The sequence below is a fragment of the Xenopus tropicalis genome, chromosome 3, assembly GCF_000004195.4.
Source record: "Xenopus tropicalis strain Nigerian chromosome 3, UCB_Xtro_10.0, whole genome shotgun sequence".
Taxonomy (NCBI): Eukaryota; Metazoa; Chordata; class Amphibia; order Anura; family Pipidae; genus Xenopus; species Xenopus tropicalis.
The window spans coordinates 47,942,926-47,966,893 of NC_030679.2; the positions used below are offsets into that span (position 1 = coordinate 47,942,926).

The following is a 23,968-nucleotide window of genomic DNA, read 5'->3' on the forward strand; positions in this document are numbered from 1 at the left end:
CACTGGCAATAATGTAAATGGCCGGTGGGAAAATATGTGCAGTGCTTTATTTTTCCCAGTCACCCAAAATTTACTTGCGAGGCAACTTGTAGTGATTTAGGTGAATGAAGTATTGCATATGTTTTCCCACCAGCGTTTTACTTTATTGCTTGGTGGGAAAGCCTTTCGGAGAGATTAGTTTTCCGTGGTAGCCCAGAAGCACCACTAGCAGGGTTGGACTGGGCCACATGGCACCGGGAGAAAACCCAGTGGGCTACAGCCCTCATGAGCCCCCGCTAATCCAGCAAGCCCCCCTGCCTGTACCCCTGCCTGTACCGACTATGAAAGATTTGGCTGTACAGAGGCAAAAGTTATCAACGTGCAAGATCACGAGGGATGGGGTTTATGCGTATGTCGGGGGGGCCTGGAGATTGTGAGGGGGGTTTTGAAGTTGCAGCACCGGTGGGCCACTTCTACCCCAGTCCAACACTGTACAGATGTAAGGGTTGTTCAGCAAGATAACCTATCCCTTTAGGTTTAACTGAAAAATAGCTTTAAAGGAAAATAAGGTGAAAGTAAGCCAAAAGCCTATAAAAAGAGTGTATTTTCACTTTAAACAGGAATGTAGTGTTCAAAATGCACAAAAGCCACAGTGGTAAAACATATAAATATGGTTTTACTTACATGGCATACAACCCACCCCAACAGAAGCCTGATAGCAATTCAGAAACTAGTTGGCTGGTTCCTTGTCACATAACACCATACAAGTTTATTGTAATGAGTACATTGGTTAGAGGAAATAATCATATTTTGACTTTGCTTATCCCAGCCACCCATGGAGTAAGGTAGTCATCCAAATCTTCTGTAATCATAGCTCCATGCAGGGGCCCTTCCTTCAGCAATTTGGACTGACGTGTCTATCAGTCTGCACTCAGACTGCAGTTACAATTTGTTATAAGGGCTGAACTGCCCTTCAGCTTCCCGTGTGATTCACTTGGCCTGCAAATCAAAAACAATACAACTGGCCGGCCCGCAGCCAGTCAGCTCACATCACACAAGAGACAGCCAACTATTTACACAAGTTTCACTGTGATTGACTGGAAAGCTACAACAAACCCCAAATATGTATGCCATTAAGGGCTCATTTTTAAATGATATCAGTTTTATGTAGGCTTTAATTTTGAAAAATCTGGCTATTTCTGGAACATTTAAACCACAACAGTCTTTTCCAATGTACTGAGAAGCATTTTACACTGACAGGATAAGCATGTAAATAATCTCTTCATTCCCAATCCATTGTAGTCTTACGTTTTGAATGTTCCTGTGATGAAAGACAGTTATTTGTCTTCTTAAATCTCTATCTATTTACCAGAAGTCTCTGCAGCTGAAGAAAGATGGCAATCAGTGTTCCTTTACAAAGCTACATGGCTTAAGGCTTTCATTGCTGGACAGGCAGCTTTCATCAGTCTATTAGTGTACCTAAATCACAGCAATAAAGCTGAATTATGAATGACATCTCCAACGTTCTACTAGGCTTCTCAAACGGGAATGTCCTGGGTCAGACCATATTCTTATGAATCAGATGAAGTTGATAACATTGTGCTACGGATGAATGTGAGTTTGTCTGGGTTGGTTTACAACATATAGAACACGTTTGAGAGCCAAAGGAGTATTGGCAGGGTCAAAGCCAATGATGGACAAGACACGCCCGATGCTGTATTTGACTTTCCATATGATGCTTTATCAGCCCCATCATTTATGTTAGGAATCAGCACTTTTGTTGAGCCATCCACCTCAAAGTTATCTTGATCAGTTGCCTATAAAAATGGAGGTATTTATGATTTTTAGTTGCACTTTTGAGCATACAAAACCCATTTCTTAGACCTACATCTAAACAATGCATCTTCCTAGATAATTCCCTGACAAAGACTACAAAACAGCTTTCATACTAGCAAGATACAATTGTCACATTTTAACATATTTGGATCAACATTGCATTTATAGGGCAGACACACATTTCTAGTAGTTAGTGTGACCTTAGCATCTGCATTGCTACACTTAATTGCCATGCGTAATCCATATATCCCTCTGTCTAATCCTTATTATTCCCAATGCCTAACAGTATTTATTCTCTTTCAGAGAGTAAGAATATCAAGTTAAAACAATTTGGCTTATTTTTACCTTTACAGGTGCTGAAATAACAACTGTACTAGGTTGTGGTATGACTTCTGGTTGTGGTTGAGTATAACGATTTATCTCAGCAGCAATGGCATTTTCTGTAGGAAAAGAGAATTCATAATTTTAACAAGTTATAATCTACCAGATCATGTGAATGTGACTGACAATTAATTATAAATGAGAACCCCTCTAGCATTCTACAAGGTAACTCATGCCCTGGCAAATAAAACTGGCTTTACCAGTAATTCATATCAGTTGGAGACAAGTGGACTAAATTATCATGACTGGCATACATCCCCAATCCCCCTTAGCAACAAATAGTAGGGTTTTATCAGCAAAAAATACTATACTACCATTGGCCTTCATGCAGGAGGCAGTTTTTTATCCTAGTTTCCCATTTCACAGCAGCTTGCCTTTCTTTACATAATACCACATTGCTCATGTTTTTCAGTGAAAGTGACAGAGAACTTTACCCTTCTGCTTTCATTAAGATTTTTTTTCACTGCCCACCCATTGGTCCAGCACGGCCTTGCCTGGAATTCAAAATAGGCCCTGGCATTCCAAGTACACAGAGACCCAAACAGCCCCCCGCCAGCCCAATAAATAGTGACTGTCCGGCATCTTACAGCAGCCCCTGTGGCATTTTCCACACATTGCATGACTCCACTGGCATCTTTGTATGACATTTTTATATTCATAGAATTCACCCCTAAAACATGTTGGTCTTAGAGATTCTGATACTTTTGTTCTTTTATAAAAATTTAGAAAAATAATGATCACATTTCATTAAAAGCTACAGATCATTTTTCTTACTTTCTACATAAAGTGGGAATAATGTGGTCATTTAATAAATGTTTTACATTTCACGCAGCACATTACACACCCATTTTATAATGTATAGATTGTTACTGCTAGAGAAGGACAGAAATTAAAAGGAAGAAAGGAAGCTTTTTATAGTCATGAAATATCCAAATCATAATACATTCCATTTCTGTAGAAGGGTAGGCATTCACAGTGATGCTTCATGTAGTCTGTTTCTAATAATTTACACAGTGTGAGATCTTGACACAGGTTTAATGTCCTGTACACTAGCCAAGATGAGATAAATGTATGATCTGTAACAGCTGTAACCCCTGACTCCTGTGGATGAAAGAGTATGGGAAATAAAAGATTAAATGCTTGCTCTTTATAAATATGTTTGAGACTAAAAATGCAACCTGCTCTATTACAGAAACTGTCCTGCAAACCTGTTAGTATAGATAATCAGAAAGTCGCCTACAGCGGGCTCCTTATGTGATAACAATTCTTCTCCCCAACCGTGGTCAGATGGCAACTCAAACAAAAGACTTCAGATAGTATGTCTCCACAAATATATACAAATGCCAGGGTGAGCAACAGTGGTGCTATGCAGTTAGTTAAAAAAGCTTCTAGCATACTTCTACCTAGGGCTGCCATCAAAAAACTTTGGGGTCCTGCACAAGTTATTTATATGGGCCCCCCATGAATACAAGTGTACCAGACTTTTGCCCATGCCCCTTGTGTGTGCAATATAAACAGTTCCTTTCATTGATTAGGGCTTTTGCTAAGCATACGTTCTGTCTATTGTTTAAATATGAAAAAAAAAATATTTTTTTGCTATTTCTTGAACAGGACAAATGGGGCAGCTGCTCCATGTTTGGTTCTTACTGTGTAGATCAGGGTTCCCCAACCTTTCTTACTCGTGAGCCACAGTCAAATGTAAAAATACTTGGAGAGCAACACAAGCACCATAAAAGTTCATGGAGGAGCCAAATAAGGGCTGTGATTGGCTATTAGGGGCCTTTATGCACACTATCAGCTTACAGGGGCTTTATTTGGTAGGAAATCTTGTTTTTATGCAACCAAAACTTGCCCCCAAGTCAGGAATTCAAAAATAACTCCCTGGTTTGGGGGCACTGAGAGCAACATCCAAGGGGTTGGGGAGCAACATGTTGCCCCTGAGCCACTGGTTGGGGATCACCAGTGTAGATAATCAGATTACAAGAGCACAGAAAAACAGAAGTCCATTATGCAGGGGGATTATCTCCTGTTAATTTAATTATCTCCCTCACAAGGACCAGTCGAGGAGGAGTTTAATTTACCTGTTTTCCTGGTTTAGAAATAACAGAAAATCACTATTTGTTTTGTGATTAAACAATAGGCGACAAGTATGCCTAAACATGGCCAAGCCATATTTATTGATGTTGAGAAGGTGGTATTCTGCCCCTTTAATACTTTCCTAAAGATTCTGCTTCTCTCATTAAATACCAAATATTTTGTTACCTAGAATGAGACATAAATCTGCAGAATTACAAATGCCACAAGGAATGGCTGAGGGCTCTAAAGTCTAAGTTACTTTTGTCTCATTTTTCAGATAGCACAGCTGCCACTTTATTAGACATGAATGTTTGGCCATTAACAGCTGCGCAGCCTTTTCCACTATGCATTTCTGGTCTATTAAAATTAAAACAGCAATCAAGAAAATCAAAAGTCCCTACAGATAATAGGGTACACTGGCCCTGATAATGCAAGATCCAGAAACCTACAAGAAATCGATCTAAAATTTGTAGGTGCCATTTTGTAAACAAATTTATTTTTAAGTTTTGGGGTTTTTTTGCAGTTTACTTGTCATTGTTATATGAGCTTCAAAAAGACTTTCCCAGACAAGTAGGAATGTAACTGCGGCTAACAGCAGCTGAGCAGACCAGACTGTAATGCAGTTTCTCAACATTCTGCATCTCTTCAACAGCTAGATCATAAACTGAAGCTCCTCCCCAATGGCTTTCTTTTTAAAGGTTCTAAAGAGACTGGTGTGTGTACATGAGTGAGAGTTTGCTGGTGGTTTGACTTACTGAAGCACCTGTTGTTGGCAAACATTCCAAGCACTGTGTTGCAGTCTTCTCGCTGGTTGCCGCTGCCATCACAGGTGCACCACAGAGACACATCCATGCTAGAGTTGTTAATGTAATTTGGAGTCATCACAGTACCTATTTAAAGAAATTCAGACTTTAATAATGGATCGTGTAAATACTAGAAAAATGTGGGCAAAGAATGTGTACCTTTTATAGAAAGTCATTTTGGGAACTGAAATATCACATATTTTTGGATCTGGGGTGATGGAGTTTTCCTTAAGACTAACCAACTCATAGGTTGAATTTTTTGTTTTTGATTTAAAGAATTCTGATAATTTCTGGTAAATCTGGTAATATGTATGAACACAATCATAGACAACACTACTATTAGATTTCAAGTCACTGAAAATCCATGAAATAATCAGGAATTGGCTTTATGTGCATAGGATTGGACAGTATCATCCATATTACACATTCCTATTGTAGATGAGTGAGAACGATGGAAGCCAATAGAGGGGATAACTGTGCACAAATGAACGCACTTAGGCTGTATGGAGATGTAATACTCATTCGTTCATCAGAAGTTATTTTTCATATTATAAAAGGAAGAAAATGGTTACCGATCATCCTGATATAGGACTGCAGACAAGCACCATACTTTTCAGGGGGACACTCTTTTGAGGTTTTGTCAGACAGAAAGCAGTTTTTCTGGAAATCCGCCAAATGTGATCTAAAAGGATAAAAGTAGTGAGTGATACTGTTGATAGCTGTACACAGTATAATATATATATATTATATAGATATAGGACCCATTATCCAGAATGCTTGGGACCAAGGGTATTACAGATAAGGGGTCTTTCTGTAATTCAGATCTCCATACCTTAAGTCTACTAAAAAATCAATAAAACATTAATTAAACCCAATTGGATTGTCTTGGCTCCAATAAGGATTATTTATATCTTAGTTGAGATCAATTAAAAGGTACTGTTTTATTACTACGAAGAAAAAGTTTTTTAATTAGTTTTAAAATTCTGAATTATTTGATTAAAATGGAGTCTATGGGAGATGGGCTTATTATTGTGAAGGAAAAACCTCACTTATATCACCTCTGTAGCTCTGGCTATCCTCTCCCCCTATATAAACTGTGTATACTAGTGGTATTATACTTCATTTGCTATTTTCCAGCAGCTGTTAATAATGTTTTGTAACATGGCTGTTGCTGGAAACTTTACCCCAAGGATTTTGTTTTTTAAGGATTTAATATTCACTAGCAGAAATAATTGAAGCAGCTGGCTTTCAAATCATGAAACAAATTATGTCAATAAGAAGCACAAGCGGTGTGAGAATCCAAAGCAAATCTTCACTTCGTGGGCTGATGTACTGTTGTGAGTCTCAAGGATTCTAATAAAATTATAATTTTACTAGCTTGATACCCTCGTATCTATGAAACAAATGCCTATTACCACTTCTCTTGGCCTGTAATCAGGGTCGGACTGGGCCGCCGGGACACCGGGAAAAATCCCGACCCTTGCGGCGCTCCCCCTTCCCGACTGCTCCTGCCCTGACGCATTAAATTTATGCACTCGGGGAAGGACGTCGGGTGGGGGGCCCTGCGAGGGGGGCCCCTCCGGGGGGGAGGCTATGGGCACCCCCCAGTCCGATCCTGCCTGTAATAATACTTTAAGTCTTAGAATTTGTTATCTAGAATGATGACTTTATATTATGTAATTGCAAATACTGTAGAATTGATGTTTGTGGGTCCTATTTCTCCACAAAATTTCAATTTAATTTTTTATTTTTTATTTTCAGTAATATACTGACTCACTTTGTAAATGGTCTTTTTTTGTTATTAATGTTATTTTTATTATTTATAATTTTGTTAAATTTTTGTTCCAGTGGGTCTCTTCAGTTTAGAATTTGAGCAGCTACCTAGGATCCAATGTACCCTAGCAACCAAGCAGTGGTTTAAATCAGACTGGAAGATTAATAGGATAGGGCCTGAACAGAAAGATAAACATTAAAAAGTAACAAAAGCATAATGTATGTAGCCTCACAGAGCAATATATATTTGTGGTTGCCCATATATACAGTATATGATTGACTCATATTGTAGGCAGCTTCCCATCAGCAAGGTATACCTCTACAATGTTTACAGATGGTGCCAGCTATGATTTACCTGCATACTATGTCTGCCACACAGGAGTGTTGGAGCTGCAGACAATTTTTCTTGGATTTTTCCTCAAAGGAGCACTCAGGTACGATAGTTCGCCTTCTGCGTTCTGCACAGTAACTCTCTTCACACGGACAAAAGAGGAGACGCTTTGTAAACTCCTCAGAGACTTTGTCAAAGAAATTTCTTAGGTGCCGGTGGCATTTGCGTCTGTCACAGGACCCGTCGGCATTTCGCTGGTTGCAGAGGCTCGCATAGGAGGTCTTATGGCGACTGCACTTGTTGTTGGAGCTACAAATATTGGCTTGTTGCAAGCAGACATTATCAGTGTCCATGCTGAGCAGGCTGGGATCTGTAATAATAAGGATTAGGGTTCAAAATGGGCCCTGGCATCAGAGGCAGGCCAAATCAGCCGAGCGCCCTAGGCTACCCGGCTGGCCACCTTGCCCTGACTAGTCCCCCCCCCCACTGTTGCGCCCTAAGCAGGTGCCTCTTCTGCCTACCCCTACTTCCGGGCCCTGCCTGGCATTTCAAGTACACAGAGGCGCTAACAGCCCCCCTCCAGCCCAATAAACAGTGACTGGCTATGGCATCTTTCAGCAGCCGCACTGGCATTTGCCAGAATCCACAGATTGCCAGTCCAGGCCTGTTGGCAAGAAGATAATAATATACACTATATATAAATTAAGTTTGTCTTTAATTTATTTTCACTGAAACACTGGTGGTCTCACTGCGTAAGAGCAATTAACTATGCTTTCCCATCAGACAGCTCTGAATGAATTATGTGCAAAAATGATCTTCCAAGAGTTTAACCATATTTATTGGCAGATTATTCTGTTTATTATTCTCTCTTCCCACGCATCCCACAATCCCATTTGAACACTTTAAAATATTTTCCTTTGCTCTGCTGCTTGGTTTCTCAGGATTATGCTTTTAATCAAAATCAGTCTTAAAGGGGCAATGCACATTTATGGTTAACATGAGCCAAATAAACAAGACTGTTACTGAAATTGTATTCTGACTATTCTTTTAATCCAAAATTATATATTTTTAATTATATTTTTATCATAAACTGCTAATAAATTGCTTTGTTTCTACCCTAAGGGTGAATACACGTGGGGCGATTAGTCATCTCAACTTTTTAAAAAGTTTCCCACCATAGTCTCAGCGACTAATTGCTGCATGTGTCTTTGCCCAAACTGCTTCCCACTCCCTGGAGTTAGACAACGAGCTCTGTATAAACAAGTGTCATCCTTCCTTCATTTCAGGTGATTTTCATGCATTTCCAAGAGGTACAAGTAACCTCAGGACTGGTGTAAAAAAGCAATAACCGCTACCCGGGTCAGAGTAGGAGGACTCTTGGCTCAAGGGGATATCTGGAAATCTTTGCAGAAACTTGTATTCTGACTAATAAAACCTAATAAATAGTGATGAGAGAATTTTTTCACCAGGCATGAATGCACAGCGAAATTGCACATTTCGCCACTGGCAAAAAAATTGTCCATAATAAAAAAGACAAAGAAATTGTCACAAAAAACGCCCATTGACTTTGAGTAAGAAAAATTGCCCATTGACTTTGACTGAGTGCTTCTGTACAGTACCAGGTCATGAAACTCCAAGATGATTTATAATATCCTCATATTTTGCAACAGGGGCAGTGATGTAGCTATAGAGGAAACAGATTCACAATAAGAGGCAATACAGGAGGTGCCCCCGCCGGCCGCGTCCCCTAACCCCCCTGCAGGGGCCCCCCTAACCCCCTCACAGGGCCCCCCACCCGAAGTCCTCCCCTGAGCGCGTACATTTAACGCGTCAGGGGAGGAGCGGTCGGGCAGGGGGAGTCCCGGCGGCCCAGTCTGACCCTGAGCAAGGGCGCTTGAAAAACAATGTGAGGCTACACCCACAAACAGGCGGTACATTAATACACAAGTTTCAGTGAATCATGTGAAACAAATTACATTATTAAGCACCGATTATAACTAAGCATCACTAATACATTATTAGCGCATTACTAAGCACTGTTTTTAAGGATACAATTTACAAGAGATTCATGGTTCTTGTGTATTATATAGTAAATAATATACCCCTAAAATTTAAGGATATTATAAATATCCTAGGAGTTCCATGACCATATGAAAGTACAATGCCAAAGGTATTCTTACAGTAGACTGTCCCTAAAGCTACTACTGCCACATCAGGCTGATGATCCACCTGAGGATAAATTCTGGCCAAGAATCAGCCCCCACGCTTGCCTCAGCCTACCGTTGTGACTACACCTGGAGCCACTGCCCAGCCCTAAGTTAGTCATACATGCCCAGATTTGGTTAGAGAGATTGACAATTTTGGCTATACTGCCTAACCGTATGAGCACATATGCCAGGTTCTGGGGTGGATTTCCTCAGAGCATCACAATCCTACTAGATCTCAAATGATTTGTCCCATTACAGAATTTTATCTGCCAGTGTAACATGTCACAGCTTCTCTTCATTTCATACAGTTCCATCTGTTCGGGCTGCTGAATTGAATAAATGGTACTATCGAAGGTGCTCATGCACCGGGTACAGCAACTCATTTTGCACCCATCCATTCAGCCTGCAGATAATGGGTGAAATATTGTGAGGGATATAGACTCTAAGGCCATTGCCACATAATCATAGGCCAAGAAACATCACCTCTGATCCACACGCTGGTGTGTCTGCACCCAGAAACAAGGTGTCAGCCTTGGTGCAGACCTACACAGTGAATTTTCAGTACACATATGCATACTAAAAATCCACTCAGTGTGTCTGCAACTAGGCCGACACAATATCAATGAGTGGAGACACAGCAGTGAGGTAATTGGAGCAGAGAGGCTGTTTTTTGTTTGCGCTTATACGCAGGCCACAAAACTGCCCCATGTGGCCGTACCTAATAGATAGCACTAGAAAGTGAAAATAGGTCTGTGGAATAGTCGTTATCAAGAAGGCACACAAACACAGATGTCTGTAAAGAGAGAGATAAGATGCAGAGACAGGCTTCTTACCAAATAAGCAGATAACTCTCTGTTCAATCGGTTCTTTGTCTCCCAGACTGGTCTTTATTTAACCTAAGTGCAAATTCCCTCAGGGCTCTAAAGGTCCCCATACACAGGCAGATTGTAGCTGCCGATATAGGTCCCTTGGACCGACTCGGCAGCTTATATGCTCGTGTAGGGGCAGAAACGATTGGCCAGATCTCGATCGGCCAGGTTAGAAAATTCCGTCGGATTGGGGACTGCATCGGCTCGTTGATGCGGTCCCCGAACCGACTGCCCCTTGCCGCCAGTATAATTCAATCGCAGGGCCAAACGATCAAATTTTTTTTTTTTTAACTACACGCTCCCCGATATCGCCCACCCGTAGGTGGGGATATCGGGTGCAGATCTCAGCGTGTATGGGGACCTTAAGGGCTCTGGCACACGGGGAGACTAGTCGCCCATGACAAATCTCCCTTGTTGCGGGCGACTAATCTCCCCGAAATGCCATCCCTCTAAAGGCAACTTCTGCAATTTTAGGGAAATCAAGGCGCCGCGTATGCCATCCCACCGGCGATTTACATTCTCACTGGTGGGATGGCATTTCGGGGAGATTTGTCGCGGGCGACTAATCTCCTCATGTGCCAGAGCCCTAAAGCTGTCCATACATTCACCAATATTACCATACAAAACAAGGTTTTGTATGATATTTGGTGCGTGTATGGTGGATCGACGAGATGACTGATATCATAACAGCCTTGAATATTGGTCGTCTTGTCAATGAGCCGATGCGGTCCCCAATCCGACGGAATTTTCTAACCTGCCCGATCGAGAGCTGGCCAATTTCAGGCCAGATATCGGTTGGCCAGGCCCCTCGTTTCTGCTCCTACACTGGTAGATAAGCTGCCGAATCGGTCCAAGGGACCCGTGTATGGGGACCTTAATTTCTATATTTGCTTGCATGTATAACAATATTACTAAAATTCTTCACTGAAAATAAACTTACCATCCTCAATGACGCGACTGTATTCTGAAGTCAACATGTTTTCAAACTCTGATTCTTCATAAGGAGACTCATCAAAGACCAAGTCATCTGAGTGATAGAAGACAGAAAGTCATATTTAGATACAGGTGTGACATGTACAATACAGGTGATGTGGGTTTCACTGTATTTTCTGGGAAACACCAATGGACTACACATTTTTAGCATAGACTCACTGCCCTATGGTATGTACTCAAGAATAGGCTGCTACAAGCAGTAAGGTACATGATGCCCATGTGGTATAGTCCTAACCTATAGAAAAAAACCTGGTATTGTGTGCATGGGGGACTAAACAAATGCTGGACTACAAAAGGGAACTTAAACCCCCCCCCAAAAACAAGAGCCTCCTATTTGAGGTGATACATTAATACTGATATGTAGCAATTTCAATATGGGGAAGAACTGGATCATTGGTATGAAGCAGAACTTGTGCCCAAATTACCCTGTACAGGATGGACAGTCCAGTAGACATTCAGGCAATGCTCTTCCCTTCTCATGCGATGCTGGCACTTGCAGCCCAACAAAGGGCTTTCCTGAAGAACCAAAGCGGCATTCTGACACCTAGAACTAGACATTTCTCCACTTGAGCAGTCCTGGAAAATATGGTAACTGGAATTGCACTGTACATCTTGCAGACAAGCTTGTTCTTCTTGTAAGCAATCACTTTGTGCTGGTGTAGTTGCATACAAAATGGTAACTGTAATAGAAACACATATCCCTGATTACATTTTAAGACAAATGCTGTGCACACATTTTAATTAGATGGACACATAAGGCGGATGGCCTTCTATGGTATATATATATATATATAGTATACAGGGAGGAGCACACCCTATACAAGTCCAAATGCCCTTGGTGCAGGTCAAAAAACAAAAATATAATAGAAAGAGTGCCGCACACACAGGGACTTGATACAAAAGAAAAAGTGGTTTTATTGAAAAAATTCCAACGTTCCGAGCACAATCTGTGCTCTTCCTCAGGGACAAACCTGAGGAAGAGCACAGATTGTGCTCGAAACGTTGGAATTTTTTCAATAAAACTACTTTTTCTTTTGTATCAAGTCCCTGTGTGTGCGGCACTCTTTCTATTATATATATATATATATATATATATATATATATATATGTATATATATATATATGTGTGTGTGTACATCAGTGTTTTATAAATCAAAAATATGGACACAATTATTGTAAATTAAACAGTAAAAATAAATACATAAGTGCTAGGAGTGTTAATTTACAACTGGAATGAGGTCTCTACCCACCAAACTTACAATCTATAAAGGTGGTGCAAGTGCTTAAGTCAGGGGTGTATTGTTGCCGAAGAAGACTAGCTCTAGAAACAGATTGTTAAGAAGGTTTAAAAATAGAGTAAAAGCTTTCCTGAAGCAAGATGATAATCTCTCCAGAGGTGTGGTACGATCAGAGAGAATGGTTTTATGCGAGCTCTCGTGAAGAACTGTATGGTCAATAGATTGTCTCAAGTTAAACATAAGGACCCTGATGCATTGTATGGGGAGATGAGGACAGCTATATAGAGAACCACAAAGGAACGTAGGACTTTGAAGGACAGACAACAATTTATTTATGTACAACTTGACAGGGAGCTAGGTAATAGACTTTAGTCTTTCCAAAGAAAGAAATGGCATTTCCTGGTCAGGGATCCAATGTGAGCTCAGAAAATGAGGGAGGGGTCTAGGTAACCCCTAGATAACTGAAGCATTTTTCCTGAACTATTACAAATATTTTTTATTTTACCCAATTTAATTCTTACACTGAACTGTTCCTGATAAATTGTCCTATTATAATCAGGGTTTCTTCTTTCTGCAGGCACAAATTCATATCTAGACAATATAATACCATTGTATAGCATATATTTGTATGCTGAAATAAGTGACCAAGAAATTAAGCTATACCAGAATGCCTGAAAGGAGTCCTTGTTCCTCGTATATAGCACCTGATAATGCATCTGTAACTCTGATTGTAATTTATGATGCTAAACATCAGGGCCTGAGTGTTGAGTATGACATGTGAGGCCTTGGGAAATAAAAGATTGAGAACTAACGCTTTAAAATCTTGTGTCCCAAAGCACTAAGGGAATTTAACCAAGGAGACACGTGTGATATCTGCTCAGTGCCTGTACCCTTGTGCAGACATTCATCTCCCATAGATCAATGTATTTTATGCAGTAAGCTTTGTCTGTACTCATTCCACTGACACAGTGGAAATTTCTGGTCCTGGTCAGTAAATCACTGGGGTCCCATGTGTCTATCACAGTGCACACCTGGTTAGCTCTGTCTATGGCAGATAGTAAACCATGAATTTAGATGAATATAGTGAGGTGCCAAGGCCTTGTACATACCTCAAGTTTTAGGGTGACCTACATGGAGGTGGATTTTTTTCACTGAAACATGAGACCTCGTCGGTGTGCATTTTATTTGTAGAAAGATTATAATGAAAATCCCCGGGAATAGAAATGATATGAAAAGAATTAAAATCAGGAGTATTTGGTATTAAGGATAACATTTGCCTTGGCCCAGTAAAAGCCGCAACCAGCGAGACTTTTGCTTTTAACATTTAACAGTAGTCAAAGGTTTTGCTGTAAGTTTACAAATACATAACTACTAAAATTCAGCATTGGTGGCCAGTTAGTAAATAGATTATTTTTGTTATTCCCCATCACTGCATTCTACAACAATTTTAGTGCTAGGGATTTAATGCTTGTTCCAGCACACTGGGGAAAGTAGTGAGAGAAGTAATGCCTATTTGTGCTTAGGTGCTTTCAATTTTTTTTTATCAAAATCAAATGTTGCTGCTTTTGGACATCATGTTCTGGGCAGATCTCCCCTTTACCTAATAGCTATGTAAATAACATTATAAGCTGGTGACAAGCACCTTGCATGATCCACGTTCTGGCTTCATGTCCCTTGGACTGCAAACCACCCACTCCCCACACACGAGGCCAGATGGAAGGATCAGTCACCACATCACTCCAGATGGAGAAGCTTTCATTTGCTTAACAGTAATCATCTGTGGCCTTCATATATATTGGTTAAACTGCCCTTATCAGGAAAACAATAGGGTTAATTTATAACCTGTGATCTGCGTGTTGTGCATATTTGTCCTAAGCTTTGAGCATAAGTGACCTTTGCTGATATGACATTTGGAGCAGCAGGCGATAGTTTGCTTGAAGTATCTTAATATTTATGATTATGTGCCGTAACAAATCAAAGTTGTTTTGTTTTTTATTACAGCATTTGACTACAGCTGTATCAAAGTGGCCCACAGAATGACAATTTACCATCATGCGTGCAAGAAAAGCATACACTGGAGCTTTTGTAAATATGATGTTATCATTACAGAAATTGTATGCCATTAATCTTCCTTAATAGAGTTTACTTTTTGCCACCTTTGTGAATTACCCCCCAAGATGTAAAAAAAAAAAATGTATTTTTAAAAAGACAAATGCACAAAAGTGGTGATAATGGTTTGTGAATGTGTTATGAAAGCCAACAAATCAGTTTTATTCAAGCTCAATATCACCACTTCTGCCCCAGTAAGTTAAGGGTAATGTAATGTGGACAATGTAACCCCATATTTCTGAATTTCACATTAATAACACAAAATATTGATAATAACACCTAAAAACTTACACCAAATTCAAATTGTTGTACGTTATTCTGACAGTTTTGTCTGAAACAAATATGTAATGCTAACCTCCAAAAAAGCTGTACACACTAAGGGGCACATTTACTAACCCACGAACGGGCCGAATGCGTCCGATTGCGTTTTTTTCGTAATGATCGGTATTTTGCGATTTTTTCGGAAAATTGTCGCGACTTTTTCGTTACTAATACGATTTGTGTGAAAAAATGCGAGTTTTTCGTAGCCATTACGAAAGTTGCGCAAAATCTGGCGTTTTTTCATTAGCGTTAAAACTTGCGCAAAAAAGTTGCGATTTTTTTGTAGCGTTAAAACTTGCACAAAACGTCGCACCTTTTAAGTTTTAACGCTACGATAAAGGCGCAACTTTTTGCGCAAGTTTTAACGCTCCGAAAAAATCGCCAGATTTTGCGCAACTTTCGGAATGGCTACGGAAAACTCGCGTTTTTTCGCGCAAATCGTATTGGTAACGAAAAAGTCGCAACAATTTCCGAAAAGTCGTAAAGACGCCGAAAAAATCGCAAAAAAAACAAAAAAGTCGCAAATTGTTCGTTTTCAAATCGTAATTTTTCCAATTCGGTTCAGATTCGTGTCTTAGTAAATGTGCCCCTAAATTTGCTGCTTTTTCTTCACAATTTAACACCAAAAACCATTCTTACTTCAATTTTACTTTACTCCATCTTGGTGAATTCCCCCCTGTATCTGGGTTCTCTGAGATAATGGTAAAGAAACCTGAGCTACAGCCAGATGGCATCCTTTTTTATTTTCTGGGACGCAAGTAGGGTGCTATAGGGTGGGTGCAATAGGGCACCCCTTAGTTCACTTACTGTGCACTTGTGCCATAGGGAACACTGCTTTCTGCACCAAGCTCCAGATTTTTTCAGATAATCAGAACCCTATCCGTATCTGCATGACACGCAAGTTAGTGGATGGGTGGGAGACAGAAGGGGAAACCAGGGGTGCTGCTGCCATAAGGTGGCAGCAGCCAGACTTTACCAGGGGTGGCAAAAAACTGATCCTGTTAAACTTCAACAGCTGAAATTACAATTTTTAAATTGGCTCTCTGCACTAGTGATGAATAGCGTATAAGGTATTGTTCCAAGTTAGTTATTAATATATACAGTACAATATATTACCCATCATTGAGCAGCAGCTTATTGTATACAAATGATCCTTTCTTGCCCTATACAGCTGCTTGTATTTAATTGTATGTTGTTACATGCAACCAACTATGGAAAATTGTGATCTGATGAGTCAAACCTCTTGGGTAGGCTAGATCAAACAATATAGTGTAAATTAACCTCCAAGGCTGAGCATGTTCTATATCCTTACTAAGGTTGCTTCCCCAATTTAAAGCAACCTACACAAATGTATTATCAAAAATAATTTCAGCTTTGCAGCTCTGTATATTGCATTGGCTTTATATAAAAAAAAATTATAAAAATATTTCTAGTATTCCACTAAGTCCATTTATAATCCTAGAAAATATTTCAGTTGCACTGGCAGTTGCAAAGCACTGAACTGAACAAAGACAGTCAGCGAGTGCAATTCTTTATTGTTTGTAATTAAGGGAAAAGGTTTTCAGGCACCTTTTAAAGAGTCTCAGTGGAGCTGTACAAGCACTGGAGAGCTTTCACTCAGAGTAAAAACATCTTGCTAGTTAGTGAGCCTCCCCTAGTGAATTTGGGCTTGTTGGTATCTGGAATTTTCTTCTGTAGGCTCTTTTATTGGTTCCACCTCAATTCCAACAGTTACTATTTTCACACTATATTAGGGTGATCATTTACTGACCAAATCCCATATGGTATGTGATCAATTGGCCTCTAGATACAGAAGCCATAAATAGCATTCTTTTGATATATTCATTTAGGCTAACAGAGTAAATAATCAGAACAGCAGAAAGTAAGGAATATATGGGGCAGGTCCTCACATCCTCATCTGGTGCTTTGACATATAGAATTTTCAAACCTTACTTATCAACCAGTTAACATATATTCATCATACATAGATACTGGATGAAATTGTCAGGTCAGAATACAAGTACCAAATTGTATGTATGTATGTATGTATGTATACCTTTAGTTATAAAGCGCTACTTATGTACGCAGCACTGTTCAGTAGAAATTGTACCAAACAAAATACCTGTATAGCCAGCTTTAGTTCTAAATTACCATTGGCTCTGGCTAGTCACAAGCTTATAACTCCAGTAAAACAGCCCTCTTGTAACCAGACAACCTCCCACCAGCCCAATAAATAGTGACTGTCTATGGCATCTTACAGCAGCCCTTCTGGAATTTGCCAGAATCCACAGATTACCAGTCACAAGTATGTCTATAATACTATCATTAGAAAAAGCTACTTAGTGCTGCTTGTGGTGGCATAGCCCAAGAGGTATTGTATGTAAAGGAAAATTGGTGGCCAGATGCAGTGGTGCTGCTGCCATGAGGTGTGGCAATGCCCCTGAAGTTACCAGGGGTGGAAAAAAGCCAATCCTGATAACTTCAAGAGCTCAAATTGGAATTTCGACTCTTCTATTGTAAACAGCACTATTGAACTATCTGCACCAGTGATGCAACTCCTCTCGTCCCTGCAAAAAACAGAGCATGGAGGGGTGGGAGGGGGCGGCATCCCTTATGCTACCTCTGGCTGCATGGGGCTGCCACCACTTTTAAAAGCCTCTGCAGTGAGATATGCTTTATCAGCATAGATATTTCCTTCTGCAGGACGATATAAGAGTACAGTGGCCCTTAAATCCTGGTGGGCTACTCAGGCTCATGTCTTGTACTTTTCATAAGGATCTTTCATGTACGTACATTTCACTGGTGCCAATGACAGGACTGTACAATCTACAGAATACATTATGAGGAGCTGTAATAGAGGACAAAAATGTTATTATGCAAGGTAAATCTGTTCAAATGACCTCATAGAAAAATGAGGTAAGTAATTACCATGCTCTTCTGTTGCTTCATTTGGTAGGCAGGAGGTCAAGGACATGGAAATGTTAAATAGGTGGGAGTGGATGGAGTATGGGTAAGAAATGTATGTAGCACCACTAAATCAATACTTGTTATATGAAATGAGAACTGTTTTATTAAATGGATGGTCCATCTAAAGGACACATTATCCTAAACAGTATAAAATGGAAATGTAGTTTTTATTTTAGGTAAGTATATTGCAAAAAAGGGACAAAGTACAGTTGTTTAAATGATGCAAGATGCACTTGTGCCACAAAAGTAATGCACACATTATTACCCTCTAAAGGAAATGGCATATGGTGTCTTTTGATCACTATGGTTCCCTCAGGATAAATCATGGCAATTTTTTGGAACTTGAGGTTCCCAGACTCTATCTAAAAGCAATTTCTTGAGGAGGGGGTGTTTTACAGCAATACCTGGGTGTGGAGTGCACTGACACAGCACCCTATTCATTCTGTGAGGGATGATTTCCAACTAAACATACATTCCTGCATACCTCGTGACTTTATAATCACCATAAAACTGTGGTTGAGGTATTTTGCCCCATTTTCAGATGCACACGTGATCAATAAAACTATCAGTCTCTACATCTTCCTAATTTCATTATTAGAAATTCTTTCTAGCAGTTATGAAATTTCTAGATACATTGATCTTCTCTTAATTTTCCTTTTATTGGTGAGGCATGACGGTGTTACATGGGCTTTCTAGGTTTCTTTTTAATAGAACAACCACCAAGTTGGGCTTTCCTACAGGTCAGCTGACCTATATTTTACCTGATCTATATTTTAGATGGATCATTTTCAGGCAAGATATTCTGCAAGTTTAAACTCAGTAACACAACCACTGCATGTTGGAAAAGAAACATGGGGTGTAGTGTCAAATTATGGAACAGTAAGGGTCTTTCACATGTGCTGTCCAAACTATTATACAGGATGGACCAAAAAAGCCATAACAGCAAATATTGTTGGGCCACATAGGGGTGCAACTAATAGACGCATGTGCCTAGTGCACAACCATTTTGGGAAGGTTGGGAGAAATGTCAGAAATTGTAAATCATGGTTCAAATACAATTATCTGTGAATAACAGCCCCTTGTTTCTCCTTTCCCTTTCTTTGGCGTGTTCTTCACTTATACTGCCAGACAGCAGGTAAAGGTGTTGTGGTATGGAGGCAACCTCTGCCTTTAGGTACTAAAGCTACTTGGCCTGGGTCTGTTTCATACAAAAAAGTTTGAGGATATAAAAAACCCAAGGAGCTAAAATAGCCTCATTTACCCCCAGTTCTCAGGTTGGACAGCCCTGCAAAACATATGGATTGGTAATTCAGTAATGGATTTAGAAATTATTTTTTTACTTTTCTTTTAGGTGCAGCAAAAGGTTCTCCTTGTTCTCTATAAATATGGTTTCTTACATATAGAAGCTCTTATAAGTAAAAAGGAAAATGAATATGGGAGAGTGTATGGATGAGATATTATATTTACTTGGGAGATAAATCAGTAAAGTAGCTCCTTTTCGTTTGAATAAAAACAAAAGTCCAGATAAAAAGGTGCCCTGTTTATAGTAACCTTCTGCCAATATGTTTTACTAAACATCTGCAAAACTTAGAAAAGTAATATCCATTTAACCTCATACTAAGCATCTTTTATAAGTGTAATGTACAGATATCACACAAAAAACCATACACAAACATGTTAATGGTGGCGTTCTGTGAAGTGCAAGAATTCAGACAGCACAATCATACACTTTAAAAAAGCAGCTGAAATGGTGTGCTGGGCAGGTTATTCACTAAGCTGAATGCTCCGCTACTCTGTTAGCTATCATGCTGCATTCAGCCCCTCCACAAAGCATTGTTAAATTCATAAAGTCAAACAATTAGTAGCAGTGGCAGTAGCAGGCAATCCACACAAATTTACCCACCCCCCCCATCCACTTCTAGAGGTCTGGCCACAAACTACATATTGAATAACTCCTATCTGCCTGGGATTCTTATTATCCAAGTGTTCTGGGGAACTACAATAAGCTCTTTATTACCTGTGTATTTATGTTTATTGATATAGTGCCACCAGTACACTCCTATACTGTACAATCTATTTTGCTATTCTCCAGGGCATCTTCTTATCCGCATTCTCAACTTCTAACATGTGTTGCTTGACAAAACACAATAACATAGTAGCTGGAGGCGGTATTCCCACCGGGGCGTTTTAGCTCCACGGTACATCTTCCATATTATCCACTGGCAATTAAAGGAAACAATACCCATGGGACTACATCCTGGCTTCTGTAAGCAAAGGAAACGCCAATCTAACCTCATGGGGTATATTGGCAGTATATTATCACATTTCCTAGTGCCAAATGTGATTAGCTAAACTGTCTGTTAATAGATTAATTTACCTTTTACTGAATGTGAAAGGGCACAGTGTGATATTGTATGAGCTCATTCAGTATGTTAAAAATGATGAGATGCTTTGCTCATTGTAGAGCAGGGACGGGCAGCCTGCAACTCTTAGTGGGAAACTACAACTCTTAAAATTTTCATTAACCTTTAGCTGTCTATGGGATGCAAGGTATAGTAGGCTACAGGTTTTGAGCTGAATGGTAAATTAACTGTCTGCAAAACTACATTATACCAAGTGTATGTTTTTTCTTATACAGGTATAGTAGGAAAGCAATTCCTGTTGCTTGCTCACTGAGCTGCTACAGATGCTGTTGTAATGAAAAGCATTTTGTAACAAATGTGCCGTTTCCTTTACAACCATTATACTCAACAAGTAACCTGTAGGGCAACACCAAATGATGTTATCTTGGGCATCAAAACTCCCAACATGTAAGCTCTGTTGTGCAGGGTCTCTTTACCTCTTGTATTGGTTGTTTTTGTATTTTTCTTGTGTGTTTAATATATATAACCATTTGATGTACAATGCTGAAGAATATCTTGGCGTATTCTAAATACCTGTATATATTAATAGTAATGCATATTTTATTCAAGCAATCGCTTTTTATCCCTGGTGATCGCTGTTGGGGATTCCTAACCTATGGTTAGAGACCCAAAATAAGTCCCCTCTTTAAGGTGGGTCATTATGATTTTCCTGAATACAGTGAAATTTTCTTCTACAACTGAAAAAAGTCATAACTGTAAGACATTAGGCACCACTGTATCAGAGCTATAGGAAACTATGCACCGCTGTATCAGAGCTATAGCGCACTAGGCACCACTGTATCAGAGCTATAGGAAACTATGCACCGCTGTATCAGAGCTATAGCACACTAGGCACCACTGTATCAGAGCTATAGGACAATAGGCACCACTGTATCAGAGCTATAGGACACTAGGCACCACTGTATCTGAGCTATAGCACACTAGGCACCACTGTATCAGGGCTATAGGACACTAGGCACCACTGTATCAGAGCTATAGGACACTAGGCACCACTGTATCAGAGCTATAGGACGCTAGGCAACACTGTATCACAGCTATAGCACACTAGGCACCACTGTATCATAGCTATAAAACACTATGCATTTTGATTGCCAGTGCCTACAACAATTCAAAGTCATCTACATCACAGCTGCTACTATCAGAGATTGAGTGGCATTTAAATGTTAATGATAAATTATACTACTACTACTTATATTGCTACTATACTACTAAGCATAAGATTTTATGTTTGCCAACTGCTGAGAACCTAGCCTACAAAGCGGATCAGTAGATGCCTGCCTAGTGCTGGGAAAGTGTGACAGCAACACAGGTTACAATCCCTGCAGCACAGGTGGAACTGTCAAAGTGCCAGTCCTTGACTGATCCGCCTGTTCATATGGGAGACTATTCCTGCAAAGCAGGTGGTCTGATTCTCTTGATCAGATCCTAAAATAAGCATTACTTAAAACTTTTCCAGACTACAATTCATTGATTCAAATTCCTTGAAAAATATATTCAAAACAGAGACCCTAAGGCCAGGCAGGTTTAAATCCTTTTCTAGTTCCTTGCTAACCCAAATACGTTTCTAGCTTTTGACTGGACTGTTCAAAGCAAATTCCAGTTAATGGTTTAAAATAGACATTTACCAGTCCCTGCAATGAGCAAGATGATCTCCAGAAACTTCATGTTGGACAGAAACAACCAAGCCTCCTCCAGTCACCTTATCCGCAGCTCCAGGTTAGGTGGGTAGCAGTCGCTTGCAGCCCCTGAATGATCACCCAGGGAATCTTCTCATCACACAAAAGGGCTGATAAATTTTGCAGCAAATACCATTAATACACTTTACACAGATCCAGCCAGGATAGAGCAGGTGTTAAACAATCCAAAAATAAAGTTCCCCAAGTTACACTGGCACTCCAGTACCCACGACTCCTTCACCCTCTACAGAGAGTCCCAGATTTCATTGCCAATGGAAGGCTAGTATCCTCTGCAGCAATAACTGGACTTGTTTCAGCTATGCCTGTGTTACACACTGATGTACCCTGTTCCTTCTGTGAGAGTCATTGGGGCAGCGGAGCTGTGCACTTTGTGATGAGGATCCCTCCCAGTCTGTGTCCTGCCTCCGCCCTCACACACCCACAGACACACACTCACACACTCACACAGAGCTGCTTGTACTAATGTCCTTTCACTGGCAGGAGTCTCTTTTTTCTGAAACATCAGCACATGAGGCAAGGGCTCCTTGGGATGCCATGTTATTTCATTCAGAATTGTCAGAAAGTGAGAATAAGAAAAATGTACAGCACCTGACGTGTTCTGTCTTTCTAGGAATCTGTCAGATGAGAGTTATGAAATATACAGGTTGTGGCTGTCGCTCAAGCAGTGTGAATTAGTACAGATTGGCTGCTATCTTCTCTAATTGTTTGTTTGACCCAACTACTTATTTCTTTTGTGAGCACTTAGCAAATAACAATTCTCTATGGAGTGGCTGAATGCAGAACAAAAGGCAGCCCAGTAGCAGAGCGTTCAGCTCACAACCTGCCTCACACACCATTTCAGCTCCTCATCAATCTTTTTTAAAGTGTTTGGCTGTGCTGTCTGGATGCATGTACTCCACAGAATGCAGTGATATCTTATTTGTATGGCAGTATTTGGGTTACTTGTTCTTATGAGCACCTTTCAGCCTTCAGTCGTCTCAATGGTTACATTCAGTTATATACTTCATGTCTTTTTTTCCTAAAATAAATTATGCTCAGGGTACATTTTTGTGTTTATTTATATAAATAGGAGCTGCCATACTAGTTGTTCTGGCAAGTAAATGGGACTATGGGCTTCTCCAGAAATAAAATTAACCTTGCTTTTTCATTAAGGACACCAAACAAAGATTGGTATTTTTGTTGCTAAGTCTAATAATTCAGCAAACATGCAGTATTTTCAGTAAATGTGCTGAGGTAATTCATGGCTCTGACTCCCATGATCAACGCTACCTGAAGGATGTGTTTTTTCAGCCTGATCTACTTTGAAGCTATAAAATGATTTATGGTGCACAAATACATTAGGGCTCATTTACATCCACATGTTGTGCTTCCCCGCAGTGAGTTGTGGGTTAAGCCCTTTCATTAATGATACCTGCATCACTATGCGTTCCTTGCACTTCAGTAAAGTTGGACTTAGTGCCACTCAGTCCTTACTGCCTTCCATTCTGAATTTAGCCCTGCTGCACCCATTGATGCAGGGGAGTCCTTGATCTACCACCACCTCCTAACCAGACATTAGCTCCAGGGTCCTGGTCCAACACACTTGCGCCTAAAGAATCAGGTGGAGGCATCAGTCACATGCCCAACACTGGAAGTGACGCCACACAGACTTCCATATGTACAATTTGCTACAAAATACACACACAATGGAGGGCAATAGCACTACTGGGGTATTTGATTCTCTAGATCCTATGAAATAAGCAGCCCATAATTCATAGATTTAGTTCCTATGTTAACCCTGTTGTCAGTAAAAAATCATTTAGGCTGATGTCCCATGGAGAGATTAAGTTGGCCGTGATTAGATCTTTGCTACCACAGGCAACTAATCTCTCCAAAATGCCTTTCCACTGGCAACAATATGAATCGCTAGTGGAAAGGCCTATGTATCGCCTTCTCATGCAGGCAACTTTGCGTGACTGCGGAAAA

At 40.1% G+C, this 23,968-nt stretch overlaps 1 protein-coding gene across 1 annotated transcript; it reads right to left on the reverse strand.

Moving 5' to 3' along the window:
* Positions 1 to 565: 565 nt before the first annotated feature.
* gfra3 (GDNF family receptor alpha 3) lies at positions 566 to 22,363 on the reverse strand. Its single transcript, XM_002936849.5, has 8 exons — positions 21,932 to 22,363; positions 11,674 to 11,928; positions 11,196 to 11,282; positions 7,204 to 7,549; positions 5,648 to 5,757; positions 5,028 to 5,162; positions 2,161 to 2,255; positions 566 to 1,796 (listed from the first exon to the last, which is right to left on the reverse strand). Exons 1-8 carry the CDS (start codon positions 21,969 to 21,971, stop codon positions 1,614 to 1,616), a joined length of 1,251 nt encoding a protein of 416 aa, XP_002936895.1. The 5' UTR covers positions 21,972 to 22,363; the 3' UTR covers positions 566 to 1,613.
* Positions 22,364 to 23,968: the final 1,605 nt, after the last annotated feature.

Excerpts from the sequence above, each read along its gene's own strand:
- gfra3 (XM_002936849.5), bottom strand. The coding sequence starts at position 21,971 with ATGAAGTTTCTGGAGATCATCTTGCTCATTGCAGGGACTG. Across the intron at positions 11,929-21,931 it reads CTTGCTCATTGCAGGGACTG|TTACCATTTTGTATGCAACT; the intron begins GTAAATGTCTAT and ends TTTCTATTACAG. Across the intron at positions 5,163-5,647 it reads GTCCTATATCAGGATGATCG|GTACTGTGATGACTCCAAAT; the intron begins GTAACCATTTTC and ends TTCTTTAAATAG.